We start from the raw sequence: 18,295 nt of genomic DNA, 5'->3' as shown, positions 1-18,295 counted from the left end.
GAAGAAAAAAAGATGGCAGGCAGCTGCTTGTTGCCTTTGCGATTGTGGGTTAGCATCAGATTGAGGACGACTGACAGAGTAAGTAACAGCTGTCTGACAAAGACAGACAGAGGGGGTTTCAGCAGGGAAAAAATTTACTTGGGATCCTCTTATGATTTTTTATCACCAGAACAACAAATATCCCTGTGGGTTTTAAATCAAAACACCAGCCGACCTTTACTACTTCTTTGAATTCTCTTTTTTGATCTGGTTTTTAAAGAGAAAAAAAAAAAAAGTGAAAGGAACCTAACTTCCCACCATCCTTTCGAGGACAAAACATTTCTTAAGGTAAATTCACGAGATGACTTTGTAATTTCCATGTTCTAAGATGAACCCCTGTGGCTATATGCATGTGCACACAGTTAGTAAGATCTACCACTTCTCTTATCAAGTCACAGAGCACCATTACAGCTGAAAACTGCGGGAAACCCAGCTCTTCCCTACCAGGCATGACAAACTCACAGAGAGAACAAAGCTTGTTTCAGTAAACAAAGCCTACTGAGAATTCTCCAAGAAGAGCTGCAAATGCTCTTTGCTCAAAAACAATTGGGCAAGAAAAATATTGCAACGATATGCTATAGGTTTACAATTTCCTGGGTGGTTGGTGTGCAAACCAAAGCAAAAGAAGAAAAAAAACCCCTGAGGGAACAGGTTTGTGTAAGATTTTTCTCTTTTTTTCCCCTTTTACCCAAGTCACAAGTGCCATCCTACTGAAGTGTGACACAATCTGAAAGAGGCTAAAGCAGGATGAATATATTGTTAGTTAGAAAAGTATCAGCGGGTGAAGTCGGGCGGAGCTTAAATAATGCCCATTACCATTAATCCCCTTTTAAAAGCAGCACCAGCAGCAGGACACAAATACTAATATGAAGCAATCCCCAAAGCTTGAAAAGTTGAATTAACATTTCATGAGAGATAAGTTCAAGTCTGCAATTTTACATAACATCATTACCACTTCACATTTACTTTGTTCCATTTTTACTCACTCAATTCATGCCCCAACTGTTTTAGTTCACTCATACTTCATTATATTTACATGTGCACAATAGTGACATACTGAGGGGCAACAGGCTGGCTACTCAATGTCAGAAATACATTATTTCTCTAGCAGGGAGAAAGTACGCAGTGCACCACTAAAAGGAAGGAGATACCAACACATCTTAAGATGCCTCCATATGTTGGCTACAGGTATTTAATGAACTACAAGGGACTGATGCATTCTCCACACAGTTGTGCATGACTTTATAGGTAAGGATCAGTCGTTATTCTAATCTGGTACAGATGCTGCCTTTATTCCTGTCTTGATGTGAATTCAAAATGCTTCAAGACAAAAGGAAGTCAACTTATACGACTCTTTATGTGTCTATAAACTGAGGCAACCCTTTTATCCATATAAACTGAGCTAACATTCCTCTACATGTAGGTTGATATATTGTACAGCTGTGTGCTGCAGGTACATGCAAAACAAATGCCAGAGTCCCCAGGAGGGACAACCCTGGAATTTACGGGAGAGGTGAGGCTGAAAGTCTTAAGTGAAGAGGGCAAGAGATTAAAAGGAGCTCCTGCTGCGTTAATATGGGAATCTACGAGGCCTGGGCCAGCACAGGAGAGGAGGCCGGGCCTTTTGTTGGCTAATTGTGCCCACAGGCTCTTCTGGCACCCGTCCTCTGGATCTGTGGTCGCGAAGAGAGCCCAGGCAGAGAGGGAATTCCTCCCGACGCTCTGCTCCGGGCAAACGAGCTTGATCATATGCACATTTTAAACAACATGCCAACATTTGGCCTCTCTTTTTTTTTTATTTTCAACAAATTAAAAAAAAAAAAAATTCAGTCAGCAGACTTTTTACACACACATTGTAAACGACAATTTCCTGTATGTGCTGGCATTTTACTTTCCAAGAGAAGTGGTGGCATGGACGTAAGAAAGCACAATGATGCGTTTTGCATTTTTAAACCATACTGCAAGCATCAACTTTGATGTATTTCTTTATTTCATTAAGGTGAAGTTCATCTCAATATGAACCCCTTAGTTGTCAGGTAGACTTTTATTTTAGACACACAGGGAACAGTTTCATGAAATTTCACTTATGAACTTTCCTCATCTAGTCTTCTACAGCTCCCCTATGTTTCTTATATAGACTATAGACCGAATTGATAAAAAAGGACTGAAAGTAGTCAGTCCAGCTAACTTTGCATATGTGAGAGACTAAGAGTACAGCACTAGTGTGCTCATTCAAACACCATCATTCTATTTCAAATGGTGCTCTTTGACAGCCAAACTGCAGTTTCAGTGGCTACATTAGTAACGTGAGAAGCCACCGCAGCATTCTATAAGGAGTATAAGCGGCTGCAGTAACACAGAGCCATTTAAGACAACTACAAGGCATAGAGGAGTTTCAAACCAAATGTCATTTGCATGACGTAATATGTGAAGAAACATAATTTGGCTTGATAATTAAACTCATCGCAACTTTACAAGGTCACAGTCAAGTTCAATCCGAGCTCCATCAGGACAAGTCCTTTCTGGTCTCTCACCAGATTCACACAGTCACACTGTGAGTGCAATATTCCACTCAGCTGTCAGCTTCACCCGTCAACAAAAGCCTTCATGCAGTTTTCCCACACAGGAGCCACAAACCGAGTCAATAAAATCTTTCCAGAGGGAACGCATTTACTGTATATGTAAGGTTGCAATTTTCAATGAATTTTCAAAATCTGAATATTTATCCCGGTGGGGGATAAATACTTGGAGCTTCTAGACTTTAAGGTTTTCTGTGTTATATTAAACCTATTACCAGTAATACAACACAAAAAAAAAATCTAAGGATCTAAGCCAATATTTAGACTGAATGTCTAATCATTTCACCACATATATATTATGGAGGAGATTTCATAATTACGTGTATGTTTACCAGTACTGATTCAGCAAGCTTGTACTGCACAGCTGTCCAGTCGGTATCCAGGATAAATCACATTATTTGATGTTTTTGTCCAATGGACCTTGAAATACAATGAGTCACATCAGAAGAAAAAAAAATCTATTTTTTCTTTTGGTTTCCTTGAAAGAGATTGGTAGAAATCGTTATTCAAACTGGAGGATATAATGGTCTTCATGTTTCCATCAAGCTCTCTCTGTTGTGTTTCACTAAGTCATGCTCGTACTCTAAAAAAAATTAAATAAAACAAATTAATTCAAAGGCATTTCAGTTGCTACACTGACAAGTGATCGGAAAAAAAAATGACAACTATCACATTTAAATTTGAAGACTTCTTTCTGCATCTTCTGGCAGCTCTAGATCCAGATTTCTTCACATCAAGTTATACTTTTCTAAATATTATAAACATTCAAAATATGATGATTTGGCTAAGGAGAAGACATGCTGGCTCTGCTGCACACAGCTGTGTCCTCAGGCTCGTGTCTGACGTTGATGATGTCACAACAGACCCTTGACTGCGAGGCTCGCTACGGCCAAGCTGTCTGGCAAGCAGGTGGACTCTGGCTGTGCTGATGCTGGACAGCAGTCTGCGTGGGTGCACTCAGCCATATGCTCTTGATGTGTGTGTGTCTTTATATGTATCTGTTCCAGCACCTTTTCACATTAATAAATTAACATCTATAAATTGTCTTTTTGCTTCGGGGAATCTACAGGTGTTTTCATTTTGTGTATGTGTGTGTATAAGTGACTCGCCTTGAGTACCATTTGTTCACATGTAAATTTAGTGAAAGAATATGTTGAAAGCGGAGTTACTTCAGGCTAATTTGCAGCAAAACAAAATGTTCAAGAAACATTTCCTCTGTTAAGAAATAAAGAGAATAACCTGACGAAGCTAGCAACAACAAAATACAATTTTGCAAATGAAAATGCAACAGACCTCAACCAAAGACAAAAAACCCTCAAATGCATTGCTCAATTAAATTTATTTTGAATAATTAGTAGTAGTAATTGAGTTTTCTCTCTCACACACACACACACCACACACACACACACACACACACACACACACACACACACGCTTGAATTGAATATTTAACTCTTGGTGTCAGGTCTGTGGACCGGAAAGCTGTGTAGTAATCCTCTGGTCCTTTCACCAGAGAGGGATTGATGGTTACAGTGAGCTGGCTGGTGTGGGTTCACGTACTCTGCGGCGTGGCAGAACAAGACATCGTGACTGTGGTTAGGCACAGGAAGAATCTACAGTCTAAACCTCTCGCCATTTCATCATTATTTCACCTCGTTTCCTCTTTCTGTCCATCCACCATTTGTTGCTACATCTCATTTTCCATTTTCACATCTTTCTCTCTCATTCCCTTTCTTCTCTGCATTTTCACCTGATTTCCTGGTATAGGATTAAGCTCAGGTGCTGCAGCACAGACACCCTGTGTGTGTTTATAGGAAGCCAGGCAGTGAATGAGCAAGTTAGTGACTGAGGATGTAGTTCCAATATATAAACAAACACACACACCAGCCAACCACTCGCTGCAGAAATTGGCTGCCTCGATTTTCATAGAAGGGGGGAATGAGAAAAAAAAAAAAAAAAAAAAAGGCCAGTGCTCGGGGATTCCTGCTAATTGCTTGCACATTCCCTTCTTCCTCTGGCTCGATTAAAGCCAGGCCACCATCTCCCTTTCAAGTCTGCTGTTCTCCACACAGCCATGTAGGCTGCTCAAGCCTGCCCACCATCCGACAGCATATCTCATTGTCTTTCATTTGTGGTGTTCCCCCACGGAACTACTCTGACAGTTTCAGACTTAATCAACGTGAAGCAGCAAAAGAGAAAAAGTCCATTATATTAGATATGTAACATTCTTTCAGTTTACTTACATCAAGTCTCGTCATGTTTACACTGTACTATGTGAAATAATATTATATTTTAGATATTTTACCTACAATTAACATACACTTGGCATTTTAGAGGGTAAAGTGTAAAATTGAATGGCCGTTTTAATTAAATAAGCCTTTAAAGCTGTCCGTTCACCTTCCCCCCCCCTCAGCTGGCCCCGGTGAGAATCAAACCACTAACCTGAGCAGTGTCAGTGGCCTGCCCTGCTCCGCTCACTAGCTGTCTCTTTGCTAGCTCAATTGCATCCTGCAACACACTGACAGAATTTAAATTATGCAACCTTGGATCCGCATTGTTCTCCTCAATATTTTTTATGCCATTACTCATTTCTAGCCATCTCGTTTAATCTTCCATCTGACACTCCATGTAGATTGGGTTTGTGTAGTCCTCTGTACGTTTTCTTTCTTTAGCTTTCTTTATTGCACTGCTGTGCTCTTGTCATTCTCTTGTTATACTTCTATACGTCTCTGAACAAGTGCTTGCTATTAAGTAACAGTCCAAGTTTATTTACCGCTTAGGCAGATCCAGCTATAGATACTATATGTGCAAAAATAACGACGCAATTTTGGTGCTGCAGCACCCGGCCTTTGTGACTTATACTGTTGCATGCAGCAAGGACAAAAAGGACATTAGACACAGGGTGAAGGAAGTGTGCAAAAGAACTCTAAGTGTAAACTCTTCATTTAACAGCTGTATGCAAACAGCAGCATGGCACAAGTAACCTCAGCGTGAGCAGGAAGGAGGAAACTATCTGCAGTACTCATCGTGACGCAACCTGTTTCTGCAGTTCTCTATACATCCTGTCTCAGCTGTGTGGGTCATACATGACAGGACATGCGCTTGTGTGTGTGCGCATGCATGGCTATCATTCAAATTATAATATAGTGAAAATAAACATTCACTCTAGCTTCCTTGCAAGCCTACAATACAGCTTTGCGTATATAATGCTACTTTTTAGCATGCTGATGTTTTTGCTCACTCACATCAAAAGGGAAGGTTTACAATCAATGTTCAGGAATTCATCAACATGGGTATCTTTAGTAATTATTCCAAGATGTCTTTGCTGGAGAAGAGGCGTACATATCAAGAGGAGGGGAGGCGCAGTATAGCAGCATTTCTACAAGTTGGTTCTGTTTTGTTTGCTGGTTTTAAATTAAATTCACTGCAAAGGAGAAAATACCCTGCACAGTACAAGCTGTTCTGTGCTGCGAAGCCTGTGCCGTCTTGGTTGAATATACAAAAGTGATAATAAATGGGAACTGAAATAAATGCCTCGGCCGTGCTCAGTACTGCTTCCTGTGTTTATAACCTGAAAACATCTCTGCATATGCAGAATGTGCAGGCAGTGGTACCAGAAGGGTTTGTTCCAGAAGCTACCATAAGTCATACTGTTATTACTCATACTATTATTAGTTGTAATAGTATGAGCAGTGTTAACTAATCATGTTTTAGTAAGCTTTGACTATATGCAGGGAAATGAAAAATGAAAAAAAGCTGCAGAATGTTGTTGCATTTTGCTAGCATGTATCTGCATTCTTGCCCGACTCTAAACAAAGACCAGCACTTGGGACAAGAGGTCTTGGCCTGGATATCGATTATCTGTTAGTGTGAGAACTGCTAGATTGTCTGTGTTATGACATGTGGACTAATCCTCTGTTTTCCGTGTATGTGTGTACAGTCTGAAGACTGTCAGCACCAACACCAAAGATGGGAGGAGACTGCCAGTTCTGTTTTTTCTATTTTCGAAATTTAAAAAAAGAAAGAAACAGCTCTATACAAATATGTGGGAGATGATGGCAGCTGACAACTGGCTTTTTTTTTAGTTAAAAGCATCTATTGTGTTTTGAATGAGATTAAGTCATGCCCTCTGTGTTAAAAGTGGATCAAATCTGCACTAAAGAGCCGTTAATATCATCTTTGACTTTCACTCTCTGAAAGCCACTTAAACATCATCATGAATCCAAACATGCAATCTGCTACTAAAAACAAAGAATACTTGAGTAGAGAAACAAGGGCTTTACATCCATTTTTGAGAATAAAATGAGACTTCCCCATAATTGCCAACGCCTGCGACACTTCCCGCCTTCATAATCAGGGTTAAAAATATCTACAAATGGTATAAGTAGATTCAGCTTCACTTGATATGCAGCACACTAGTATTTACACCTATTTTTATCTGAACATTGAAAAAAAACTCAAAAAAGATCTTTTTCATACATCCACATCTGGGCTGCTATAAAGCAGCGAGGACATGTGAAATTAAAAGGTATGCAATCGTAACATGAAAAATACCATGTTGGGACTACAGGGCTTTTTTTGTACTGTGCTAATGAAGCTAATAGACACAGCTGCCTAAATAGCTTGTAAATTCCACATTAAGATCCTCCCTAATGTGGAATTTACAAGCTAGCAGACTAGATTTAGTTCACGTAGCACGTTGCGCCTACTATAAAAAACATAACACAACGAAATTCAAAGCTTCAAAGCATCAGTCAAAAATCTCAACTCAGATTCTTTATATTTGATATATTTATTTATATATATTTGAACAATTATAGTGAATGGCCATATCTTATCATATCTAAATGCTTATATTTTGATTTGTAGAGGTGAGGGCTGGCCTAATAGACTAGATTTTGTTAACAAGCATAGTAAGGTTGCTTTATTCACTACTGTTTGGCTCGAGGCTTTTAAGATATATACGAGTACTTGAGTGTTTTATTTGTCCTTTTCAGGTCTCATAACCCAATTTAGTGAACTGATGTTTGGCTAACGACATCACTAAAGTGAGTAATTTAATTTAGATGTTAAAAGGAATGCAACAGAGCTTGTGTTAAAGCATCAATATGTTCTGCTCCTTTGACCTTAAGTCTACATTTGAAAATATACGTCCTATAACATAGCTTACTCCTGACCTTAAAGGATAAAATTCAAAGAAGGCTGTCAGAGGGTTTTGCTACATACAGTACAGCAAAATTAATTAAAAGAAAAAAAACAACAACAAAAGAAGAATTTGGTCCATTTCTGTTAAACATTTCCGCAAAGGCAAGTCAAGGTAAAATTACATCATCAGTGTTGCCTCACTGTTAAAAAAATTATTGCAACATAGGCCATTGGTCTTGGTGGAGGACAGCACTAAATTATTTTTGGTTTCACCTTTTCTTTTTTGCCTTTTTAAACCACAAGATCTAGTTAAACGGATATTTAGTATTTAATTTAATACCAATTATGCTGTAGAAAATGTAATGGCCAAGAGGTGTGAGGTGCACCTGATCAACATGAAAATGCAGTAGTGTTTAGATGTGCTAGGCCACACCTGGTACCACATCTCATTTTGTATTATTGGTCTGAAAATAGCAAGCTTTGTTAAAAAAAAAAAAAAAATTTCTTTTTTAAATCTCTCTGTTTCCAAACTCTCATCGTAGCATTTTTTTTTTTTATCTCAATCTAAGTATATTAAATGTTTGCAGTGAAGTTCTCTTAGCTTTCTTTATACTGCTACTAATGGCAAACAGAGTTCTTTAGCTTTCTATTTTCCAGTTATATATTATTTCCATTTCATTTTGATCTTTGTTTTTAATATTTAGCTTTTATTAGTCTTTTAAATTACAAAGAATGTAAGGTAATTTGTCAAGGACAAAGATGAAGAAATTAGAATAGATATTACAATACAACACCTAAAGACAGCTGACCAACAGTGATGAATATATTTTAGTATAAATAAAAAATATGATCTTTTTCCCCCCAAAATGCACACCTACCCACTGTACGATTCTGCAAAGGTGCATGCATATTTTATGGAATTTAACATGCATATAAAAGGAGTGCGTGTGTGTGTGCGTGTGCGTGTGCGTGTGTGTGTGTGTGTATATATAAACTAACAAATGTATGTAGATGCATGTAGATAAGATGAACTGTGTATATAATTATGTGGAGTGCGTGAACATTATCTGACATAACTGGTATGCAAGTGTACTTTAGTGTGTGCAAATATACCGAGCGTGCGTGAATTTTCAAGCGATGCCTGTGTGTGACAGCGCTGCATGTGTGGCTGTCTTGTCGTGTCTTGCAAGGACGTGTTTTTGTGACATTTCAGTGCTTGTGCGTATTAGTATTTGTATGTGTGGTACTGTATAATAATTTGTATGTGTGTGTCAATGTGTGTTTCTCCTCTGCCCAGATGGCTGTGCTCAGAGGCTGGAGCTTCTGAGATCTGTTGCCAGCGGTGAATAGTGATCAGAGATCACTGTCACATCTACAGCACAAACACGCACGCATGCACACAGGAACACGTCATCCATCTTCTTCCCCACACACCTCCACTTCCACATGGTCGAACTACTAATTCACACATCCACTGTGTGTCCTCCATGCTGATATCTTCTGGCACTGCAGGTCACGGATGCAACACTGATTATCTGACTTTGTCCCACCTGAAGATCGACACCCTACCAGCATGACTCGAGGTTTGAGTTTTAAGTCATGGTTATTTGTGTTAAAATGAACTGTTTAAATACACAGCAGACATGAGCATTTGTCTATGAAGGCTGGACTTACAGGTCTTATAATTTGTTTTGCAAATCAACTGCAATGTTTTTATTCATTCAAAACAAGTCACATATTAATGGTGTACTTAATTTATCCTAATGCAAATATGCTGAGCTTCTGTTCTAAAATACGCAAACATATTTTAAGCTTATTCTGGCTGAAATGATGCTTGTAATTTACTAACAAAAACATTTATTTAGTATTCCAAAAGTCACATAAGAAACAAAGAGGATGATTTTCAATGGAACTTGCATACTGCATGCATATTGCTTTTGCTTGAAAAGTAGCATGCTGGGTTGTCTCAACCACTGTACTGGTCATGGACCAAATTATTAACTGAAAAAAAGTCTACAGAAGACCTTTTAATAAAAATACTTTTTAACTGCTGTTCTTTTTGTGTAAATCAAAGTATTCCTGCACAAATGTAAAAATAAAGAAAGACAAGCAACTATAATACATTTCAATTTAAATCCTCACCGTCATATCCGTCATCATTGCACCATTCTGCATGCTGTTAGACTGCACTCCTACAAGCTGCAGGAATTTGCTAGCGTGTGATGAACAGGGAACAAAAATCAGTAAGGTTAAACTACTCCTCAGTATTGAAACCCACTGCAATATGTTCACACTGTGCAATTACGTGTGGACGTTCTGTGGTAATTTACTACTCCATAAAGTAAAAAGAAATTTCAGAACTCTTTATATAACCGTTTTTTCAACTGTCAGCAGTTTGCCACTGATAATGACACAATCTGGGTGCTTACCCCAAACTACGCAGCAATAGAGCTTTGTTAATGCTCATATAAGACAAAAGCAATATAAAGGTCTGCAGTCAGCTTTAGACGAACATTATTTTGGACTCCATGTTCCTGTTAAGTATGCTGAGATTTGCTGCATGGAACAGTTTGCTCTGCTTTATTCAAAAATACAGAGGGCAGTAAAGTGAGTGTGGAAAGCAAGAAAGAAAAATCCTCTGGAAAGGTAATTGTTGAGTCACCGGTGGAGCTAAATATCTGCTGTTAGATTTCTGAACATGCACCTTTTGACAGCATTTTTGATTCCCGACAGAGATCAATAATGCTACCAAATTTTTTATGAATGTACAGTTATGTTTAGAGGGGTTTTGTTTGATTAAAATCCGCTGTTAAAGCCAAGGTTACATTACACAACACACAAACACAAAAGTAATTTCACATAAGCCATTACTATAGCAGACATTTCTCCTATTAATACCCGCAATTTTTAAAAACCTCATCCTCTCCCGAGTAAGAAATCTTTAGAATACCTTTATGTTCACACCACCAAATTGTTCTGCTGTAGAATCAAATCTGCCCTCTCCGCCTCTAATCAGCTCCCAGGCAAATGGATGCAAATTATTCTTTAGAGGACAAGCCACAGCAGTGTCCATCACACCCCAGCACATACTCAGGGATGTAGTTAGTGTGCAAAAAGCATGATGTTCACTCGTGTACGCACAAACATATGTAGACACGAAACACATCTGAACTGTGAAAAACACAAAAATGAGCGCACCCCCTCCCCTCCCCCCAAAACAGCAATATAAATGCATTCTTACAAAATACTGTAGACTACAAACAAAAACACACTGATATACACACTAACACACAGATTCCCCCACTTGCATTATCTTCAAAACATCCTATTCTCTCTCACACACACGCGCGCACACACACACACACACACACACACACACACACACACACACACACACACACACGCACGCACGCAGCCAGCATCCTGCTCCGTCTTCCCAGACAAAATGAAAGTGAAGCGGCAGCCGCATCACACCTCCAAATGGGCTATGGACTCTCAGAGGACTTTCAGTGAGGAGAGAACTCGCTGCTCTCCTGTGGCTGTCACCAACACTAATCTGTCATTCTTTATCTCACACACATAAACACGCGTTTCAAAAGAAGCAAAAAAGAGAAAGAAAAACACATGCAGGCACTACACATGGATCCATGCACACACGCACACATGAATGCAAATGCACACTGTCTTACATTCATGAGCCCCACCAGTGCAACACTGAGAAAGTGCATTGTGATCCCAGGTTTCCTCTGCATGCCTTGTCTACATGCTCGACAGGTACACTGGCTTTCTGTGGGTGGGTTTGCAATGCGATTGTTTCTCAAGGTTCAGTTCCTTAACTGATAATATACGACACAGGAACCTCTTGTGCCGCATACCAGACATAAACAAGTACAAGACAGAAAACCCCCCACAAATGCATACCAATACAAAAAGGCAACAAAAAAAACAACATCTGCGATCGGGCTTCCAAAACCCCTCCTCCCCTCAGAAGAAAATAAAAATTGGATTTCTGTCACAAGTGGAACATTGCCACATTCCTAAGTACACAGAAAGGGCAAACACGAAAACAAGTATGTACAGTAGAGCACATGCACAAAAACATCTGCCATCCCTCAGAGCAGAGGTGGAAGTGGGCTGCACATGTTTTGCACAAGGGGTTCTCAGGTTTCACTAGGTAGGGAACCCCAAGGTTCTCCCAGTGAACGATGTGTCGTGCACAGCTGAGAAGCAGCTTTCGGAGCTTTGATCCACTTACCCGAAGGCACAAAATGAAGAACTTTGTTGGTCTCCATAGCTGAGCAAGTGGTGGCGAATGCACACTTCCTCTCTCCAACCGCCCCCCCTCCCCCCAAGTCAACCCATCATGGTTGTGTTATCCTGTGCTGATGAGTGTGAGATCACCTCTGCTCCCTTGCTCTGCTCTGTTTCTGACTGCCTCTCAGACACATGCAGTGACTCAGCCCCACTCTGCCTGCCTACTCACTCACTTGTCTGGGTCCTAGTGCCTTCTTCTTTACTGCTTTACACCAGGCCCACCAGTCAGCGGCGTATGGCAGGGCATCATGCTGCAAGGCAAACCCAACATCAGGACACACCTCCTCAGCACAGTTCTCTTAACAATAACACGGAACAAGCCATCTTGTCAGCCATTAGTCCCTACACTTTCACAGAGCTTAAAATTCCCAAACTAGTTTCATTATGAATGTGAGATATTGCTTCACACTGACGTATGCACGTTCACTCAGAGTGGCTGGTGTTATTAAACCAACAGTGGAACAGTGATGCAACAAAACCATCATGCGTTTTTGCTGTGTGATCATTTTCATAAACAGGCCAGTATTTAGGCTTGCTGCTATATTTGATTTCCTCAGTTGTTTTCAGTAACAATAAAGTATATTAAAATCAGCTATAGCTATACAGACACTAGTATCTATGGAGGATGCCTGTATTTGCCCACCAGAATCCACATTTATAAATCTCTTTCTTTCATTTCTGTAGTATAAACATGCTAATACCGCTCTTTGCCAGTTCCAGTTTTCCTTCCAAGACATATAATTAACAGCATATAGAAACAACAATAAAATTTTACTTTTCCCCAATGCAAAATATTATTTTCACAATAAATTAAGTACAACTTTTCAGGTCCCCCTAACTGTAATTACAGGATCTTCTCTTACTCAGACACCTGAAAGAGGTACAAATAAATTAACAATTAAAAATAAATAAAAATGATTTCCATTTCCACTACTTTTAGACCATGTCTTTAACCTCTCAGTCTTTTTTATAATATCACAGTTTTATGATCTGCTGTTGATATTTTTTATTTTGTGATTGGTCATATAGTGTTTAGTGCATTAGCTGATGCCAGCGTAAGTAAAGTTAGGTAGGGAAAAAGTATCCTGGTCATTCTGAACCTGACTGCCGCAACAACAAAAAAAACATATGTAAAGACAGCCTACTAAAGGTCAGGCTGAGTTCTAACTAATAATTTGTCTATATTTTCCATATTTTGAAGCAAAATACTATTCAGACATCAATAAATTTGTTGATATTTATATATCTTCTATTTGTGTTTTCATTTACCAATATCAACTTGCAAAGCTGAATGCAGATTACGATTTTTTTAACATATTGACTCACATGCAAATGTACTGAGGTAGTTACAAAAATAATGAAAATACATTTTAAAAAAAATCACCATAAAGATTTGCAAATAATACTCTTTATTTGTAAAGAGTATATAAACTGTATCCCTTAAAATTTTTACTTCATTAATAGTTGGGCTTTATGAAAGAAATGGATCCAAGTCATGCCCATCTCTGTCTTTGCATGTTTTCAATAGGTAGCTGCACTGTGTTCAGCATTTTCTTCTATAGCTGACAATCTCAGTTGCTACCCTGATCACATCTGACTCACAATTAATTTATGCCTTGGTGTGAAAGAAAGATGATGGCACAGATGTGACGATATTGGGAGTCAGAAGAAGAAAGCATATGTGATAAAACAACTGAAGACCAAAACTAGGTGCTTGTGGCTAAATAAAAAGACAGAGCCTGGGACCAGATTTGTGTTCACACCTCTTCATTCAGCAGCCCAGTCATCTTTGTCTAGAAAACAAGCTTCTGCGAAGAGTATGTGACCTTTCAGATCCCTGTTCAGCTGTAGATAGTATAAAGCCAAAACTAAAAATATGCAAATTTAATCAAGTTTTTTATTTAAAGAACACAAACTGAAGACGTGCTTGCACATTTCAATTCAAAAGGCAATCAACCAAGCTCATTCCTTTCTTTTTATGAGAGTTGTTTTCACTCATGAGATTGTCCTCACAAGTTGCGTACAGCTGATCTTGCAAAATAAAATCCTACTACTTACAAAAAACCCAACCAAACCAAAAAAAAAAAAAAAAAACTAAACATACATTGATTTTGATGAGGCTGCTGCCTGAGTACAGCCTCCAAGAGACAGGACAACTTCTTGCTCATAGGACTCAAGCGAAAGTCACAGTGGAACAAATAAGGACAATCGAAAAATCACATGGAATACAGCAGGTTAAAAACGATTGACTTCACTGGATGTCATCGTTCACATATCCACCCTAATTGAGGTAAACTGTTCAGTTGTGCTAATCCCACATGTATTGATTTTTAAGCTTACACTATTGCTTTTTCACTATATAAGAATGTATGGCAGGTAACACAGAATGAATGCACATAACAAGAAACAGAAAAAGAAACATTTTTAAATTAAACATTTTAATGAGCAACTGAACTGAAAGTCCTGTTCAAAGTCTCTTTTCATCCCTGTTAACTTATCATTGTAACAAATGTAACAATGCTTATTAAAACTTGGATTTTTAATAAGGAAAAAAATAGGGACTAGGAAAAAAACATTTAATTTGATTTTAATTTTATTAATCTGACAGAAACTACTGAATAATAATTAAAAAAAAATAAGAATTCTTACCGTGATGTAAGTGTTCTTTGAAAGGTCAGTCATTTGCATAAGTCTGCAAATACAACATCCCTATGTGTGGTATGGCCAATGGGTCTGTTTTGCATAAGAACTGTTACACACAGTTAGGGCAAATGCGTCACTTTGTGAGCCAGAGCCCTTTCTCCCCAGAGGATAATTCGTGTTCTCACCAAACCCGTGTAGCACAGGTGTAAAGACATGTGTATTCTAGTGAAACATCAATGTGCACGGGTACCTTACAGGCCTATTTATTGGTTATCAGTAAGAGCATATAAATGAAAACCTACAGTACATAAAAATAAGCTGGTAGTGTTTGTTACTTACAGCACCATGACGACTTGCCCTCTTCCTGATTTATCAGTTTTTTACCATTTTTTTTTACAATTGCATGTTTCCAATGAAACAAATTTTAATATCAGACAAAGATAACCTGAATAAATCCAAAATACAATTTTTAAATGGTTTCATTTATTAATGGAGGGAAAAAAGCTATCCAAACTTACATGACCCAATGTGAAAAAAAATAATAGTAACTGATTGTGCCAGCATGAACCGCAATAAAGCATTTGTGATGATTGGCAATGAGTCTTTCACATCAATAGGGAGGAAGTTTGACCCATTTTTCTTTTCACAATTGTTTTATTTTAGCCACTTTGGAAGGTTTCAGCATGAACAGCCCGTTTGTGGTCATGCCAAATCACCCCAACATGATTTAAGTCCGGACTTTAACAAGGCCACTCCAAAACATTCATTTTGTATTTTGAGCCAATCAGATGTGGACTTGCTGGTGTGTTTTGGATCATTGTCCTGCTGCATAAGACAGCTTGTGCTTCATGGTACAAATCTCCTTCAGGATTTTGTGGTAGAGAGCAGAATTCATGGTTGTATCAATTACAGTAAGTTGTCCAGGTGCTGAACCAGCAAATTAAGTCCAGACTATCCTACTACTACCACTATATTTGACTCCTGATATGATGTGGTTGGTTTTAAGACAGGCATAACAGGACTCAAACCTTCCAAAATTTCAACTTTTGTCTGGTCTGGAATATTTTCCCAAAAGTCTTGGGGATCATCAAGATGTTTATTTTGGCAACTGCGAGACGAGCCTTTGTATTTGTGTTAAAATAAGCAGTGATTTTTGCCCTGGAACTCACCCAAAGATAAGATAAGATAAGATGGCCTTTATTAGTCCCACGGGTGGGAAATTTGTTTTGTTACAGCAAAAGTGCAAAGTTATGTAGCAGAAATTAGAAAACACTGGAATGCAATAAAATACAATAAAATAAAATAAAATACTATATACAATAGAATAAAAATAGAATAATATATACAATAGAATAAAATAGAAATACAAATACTATATACAACTGAGTAGGAAAATACAAAAACACAACTTTGTCAGAGAAAGAATTGCACATATAGCAGTCTTATTGCACGTGTGAGGGTTTGATCAGTTGAAGTCTTTATTGTAGAGTCTGACAGCAGTGGGGAGGAAAGACCTGCGAAATCTCTCCGTCCCACACCGTGGGTGCCGCAGTCTCCCACTGAAGGAGCTGCTCAGTGCTGTCACAGTCTCATGCATGGGGTGGGAGATGTTGTCCAACAGGGATGACAGCTTAGCCGCCATTCTCCTGTCACTCACCACCTCCACTGGGTCCAGAGGGCATCCTAGAACAGAGCTGGCCCTTCGGATCAGCCTGTTCAGTCTCTTCCTGTCCCCAGCAGAGATGCTGCCCCCCCAGCAGACCACACCATAAAAGATGGCTGAGGCCACCACAGAGTCATAGAACCATTTTTGCTTAGTCTCCTTCTTATTGTTGTATCATGAACACCAACCATAACTAAGACAAGTGAGGCCTGCAGTACTTTAGATGTTGTGGCGTCTTTTGTAAGGTCCTGGATCTCTCGTTGTTGCGCTCTTGGAGTATGGCATTATGTGTTGCTTTTTGCAATCCTTTACCTACTATCTAAGTTTTTTCCCCACAGGTTCAATTTGAGTGATTTCTTGATTAAATGGGTTTGGAAGTAATCAAGCCTTTGTGTGGCTAGTGAACTCCGCTTAAAAAAAAAAGCGAGAGAAAAAAAGAAGAAAAAAGCTAATCATAGTTAATTCATGATTTAACAACAAGGGGGAAATTACTTTTTAAGCATAAGGCCAGGTAAGTTTGCATAGCCGTTTTTTCCCTTAATAACTGAAAAGCATTCGAAAACCGTATTTTGTATTTACTTGGGTTAAATTGGTCTTATGTATTCGATGTATTTGATGATCTGAAACACTGAAGTGTGCCTAAAATGCAAAAATGTAAGAAATCAGGAAAGAATTGGGAATACTTTTTGTCATGGCTCTGTATATGTCCTTGAAATGATCAAATGAAGTCTGAAGGTTCGATTTAGATTTGCTTCCATCTTTGTCACCAAAGTCAAATCTCATTAACATGGTGCCTCCTGGGTGCACCTGGGGTGTTTTGGGTACGGTGTCAAAATTAGATCAAATGAGTGGAAAGAAAAGAAAATATTTTAGATAAAAAAAAACAAACACCTGAAAACACAAAATCCATTTTTAGAGTTTTATTCTTGCTTTACAGCTTCTCTGTTCTTACCATTAGTGAACCCACTTTGATGTTGAGGGTCAGCTTTGTGCCTACAGCCACAATGTGATATAGGTCATGTCAGACTTGTCCCACACCAATAAAGCTGCACTTCAAAGTGCAATGGGTAAGAAAATCTAAATATGACTTATAACCTGTACAATTCAACTGAACAAACACCTTTTTATAACTGGGGAGAAATGTTCAGACTAGTTTTTAGCACACACCTGTCATCAGTTCCAGTCAGTTAATAAAAATCAAATAAAGTTAAACTGTTGCAGTAAGCACATTTAGTCACCTAGACCAGCGGTCCCCAATCTTTTGTGCGCCACGGACCGGTTTATGTCCGACAATATTTTCACACATCAGCCTTTAAGGTGTCGCGGATAAATACAAAAAAATAAAACCACTACCCAAAAAGAAGAAGATTTATTCATAACACACAGGAAAAGACCCAGGGAAACAGAGTTAACGCTAAAAAATGATAAAAACCCTGAAAACCATAAATTTCACACCCGAGCCTCAACTCTTGCGGCCCGGTACCTAACGACTCACCGGTCCGTGGCCCGGGAGTTGGCGACCGCTGACCTGGACGAAACGCTACGGTCCCCAAGATCAAAGGGAAAGTTTTGTTAGGATAATGATACAAAAGAATTTGTCAGGCATTGGAGATAAGATGGAACACAGTGAAGACAGTCACGTGGAGAAAATATGGCACAACAGTGATATTACCCAGAACTGGAACCCAGAAGTTGAATAAATTTTTTTGTAAGACCTCGTTATGTACTACATGCGACGTTCTTCATATGTCCAGACTATGGGGTGGGATGGCAAGACAGAAAGAAAAGAACACAATAGAATAGAATTGAATAGACTCAAATACCAACTGTGAAACTCTGTGGTGGAAGCATCATGGAGTTTTAGTCAAAGTGGTGGCCTTTATGAACAATTCCATAACTAGAAAGCTGACGA

The 18,295-nt window shown here is 38.8% G+C and overlaps 1 protein-coding gene across 7 annotated transcripts in view; it reads right to left on the bottom strand.

Annotated features, from left to right (window-relative positions):
* Nucleotides 1–18,295, bottom strand: part of slc4a11 (solute carrier family 4 member 11) — a 99,803-nt gene that overhangs the window by 58,483 nt on the left and 23,025 nt on the right. For 2 of the 7 annotated variants that reach the window (XM_005453375.4, XM_019349080.2), the window contains exon 1: nt 12,019–12,240. The exons of the other annotated variants lie outside the window; for them this stretch is intronic. In XM_005453375.4, the coding sequence (XP_005453432.1) occupies nt 12,019–12,055 (37 nt within the window). In that variant the 5' untranslated portion in view covers nt 12,056–12,240. Of the gene's footprint in view, nt 1–12,018; nt 12,241–18,295 lie in introns of those variants that run through there. 7 annotated transcript variants of the gene reach the window in all.

This window comes from Oreochromis niloticus, linkage group LG19 (assembly GCF_001858045.2).
Source record: "Oreochromis niloticus isolate F11D_XX linkage group LG19, O_niloticus_UMD_NMBU, whole genome shotgun sequence".
Taxonomy (NCBI): Eukaryota; Metazoa; Chordata; class Actinopteri; order Cichliformes; family Cichlidae; genus Oreochromis; species Oreochromis niloticus.
This window is presented reverse-complemented; position numbering and strand designations above follow the sequence as displayed.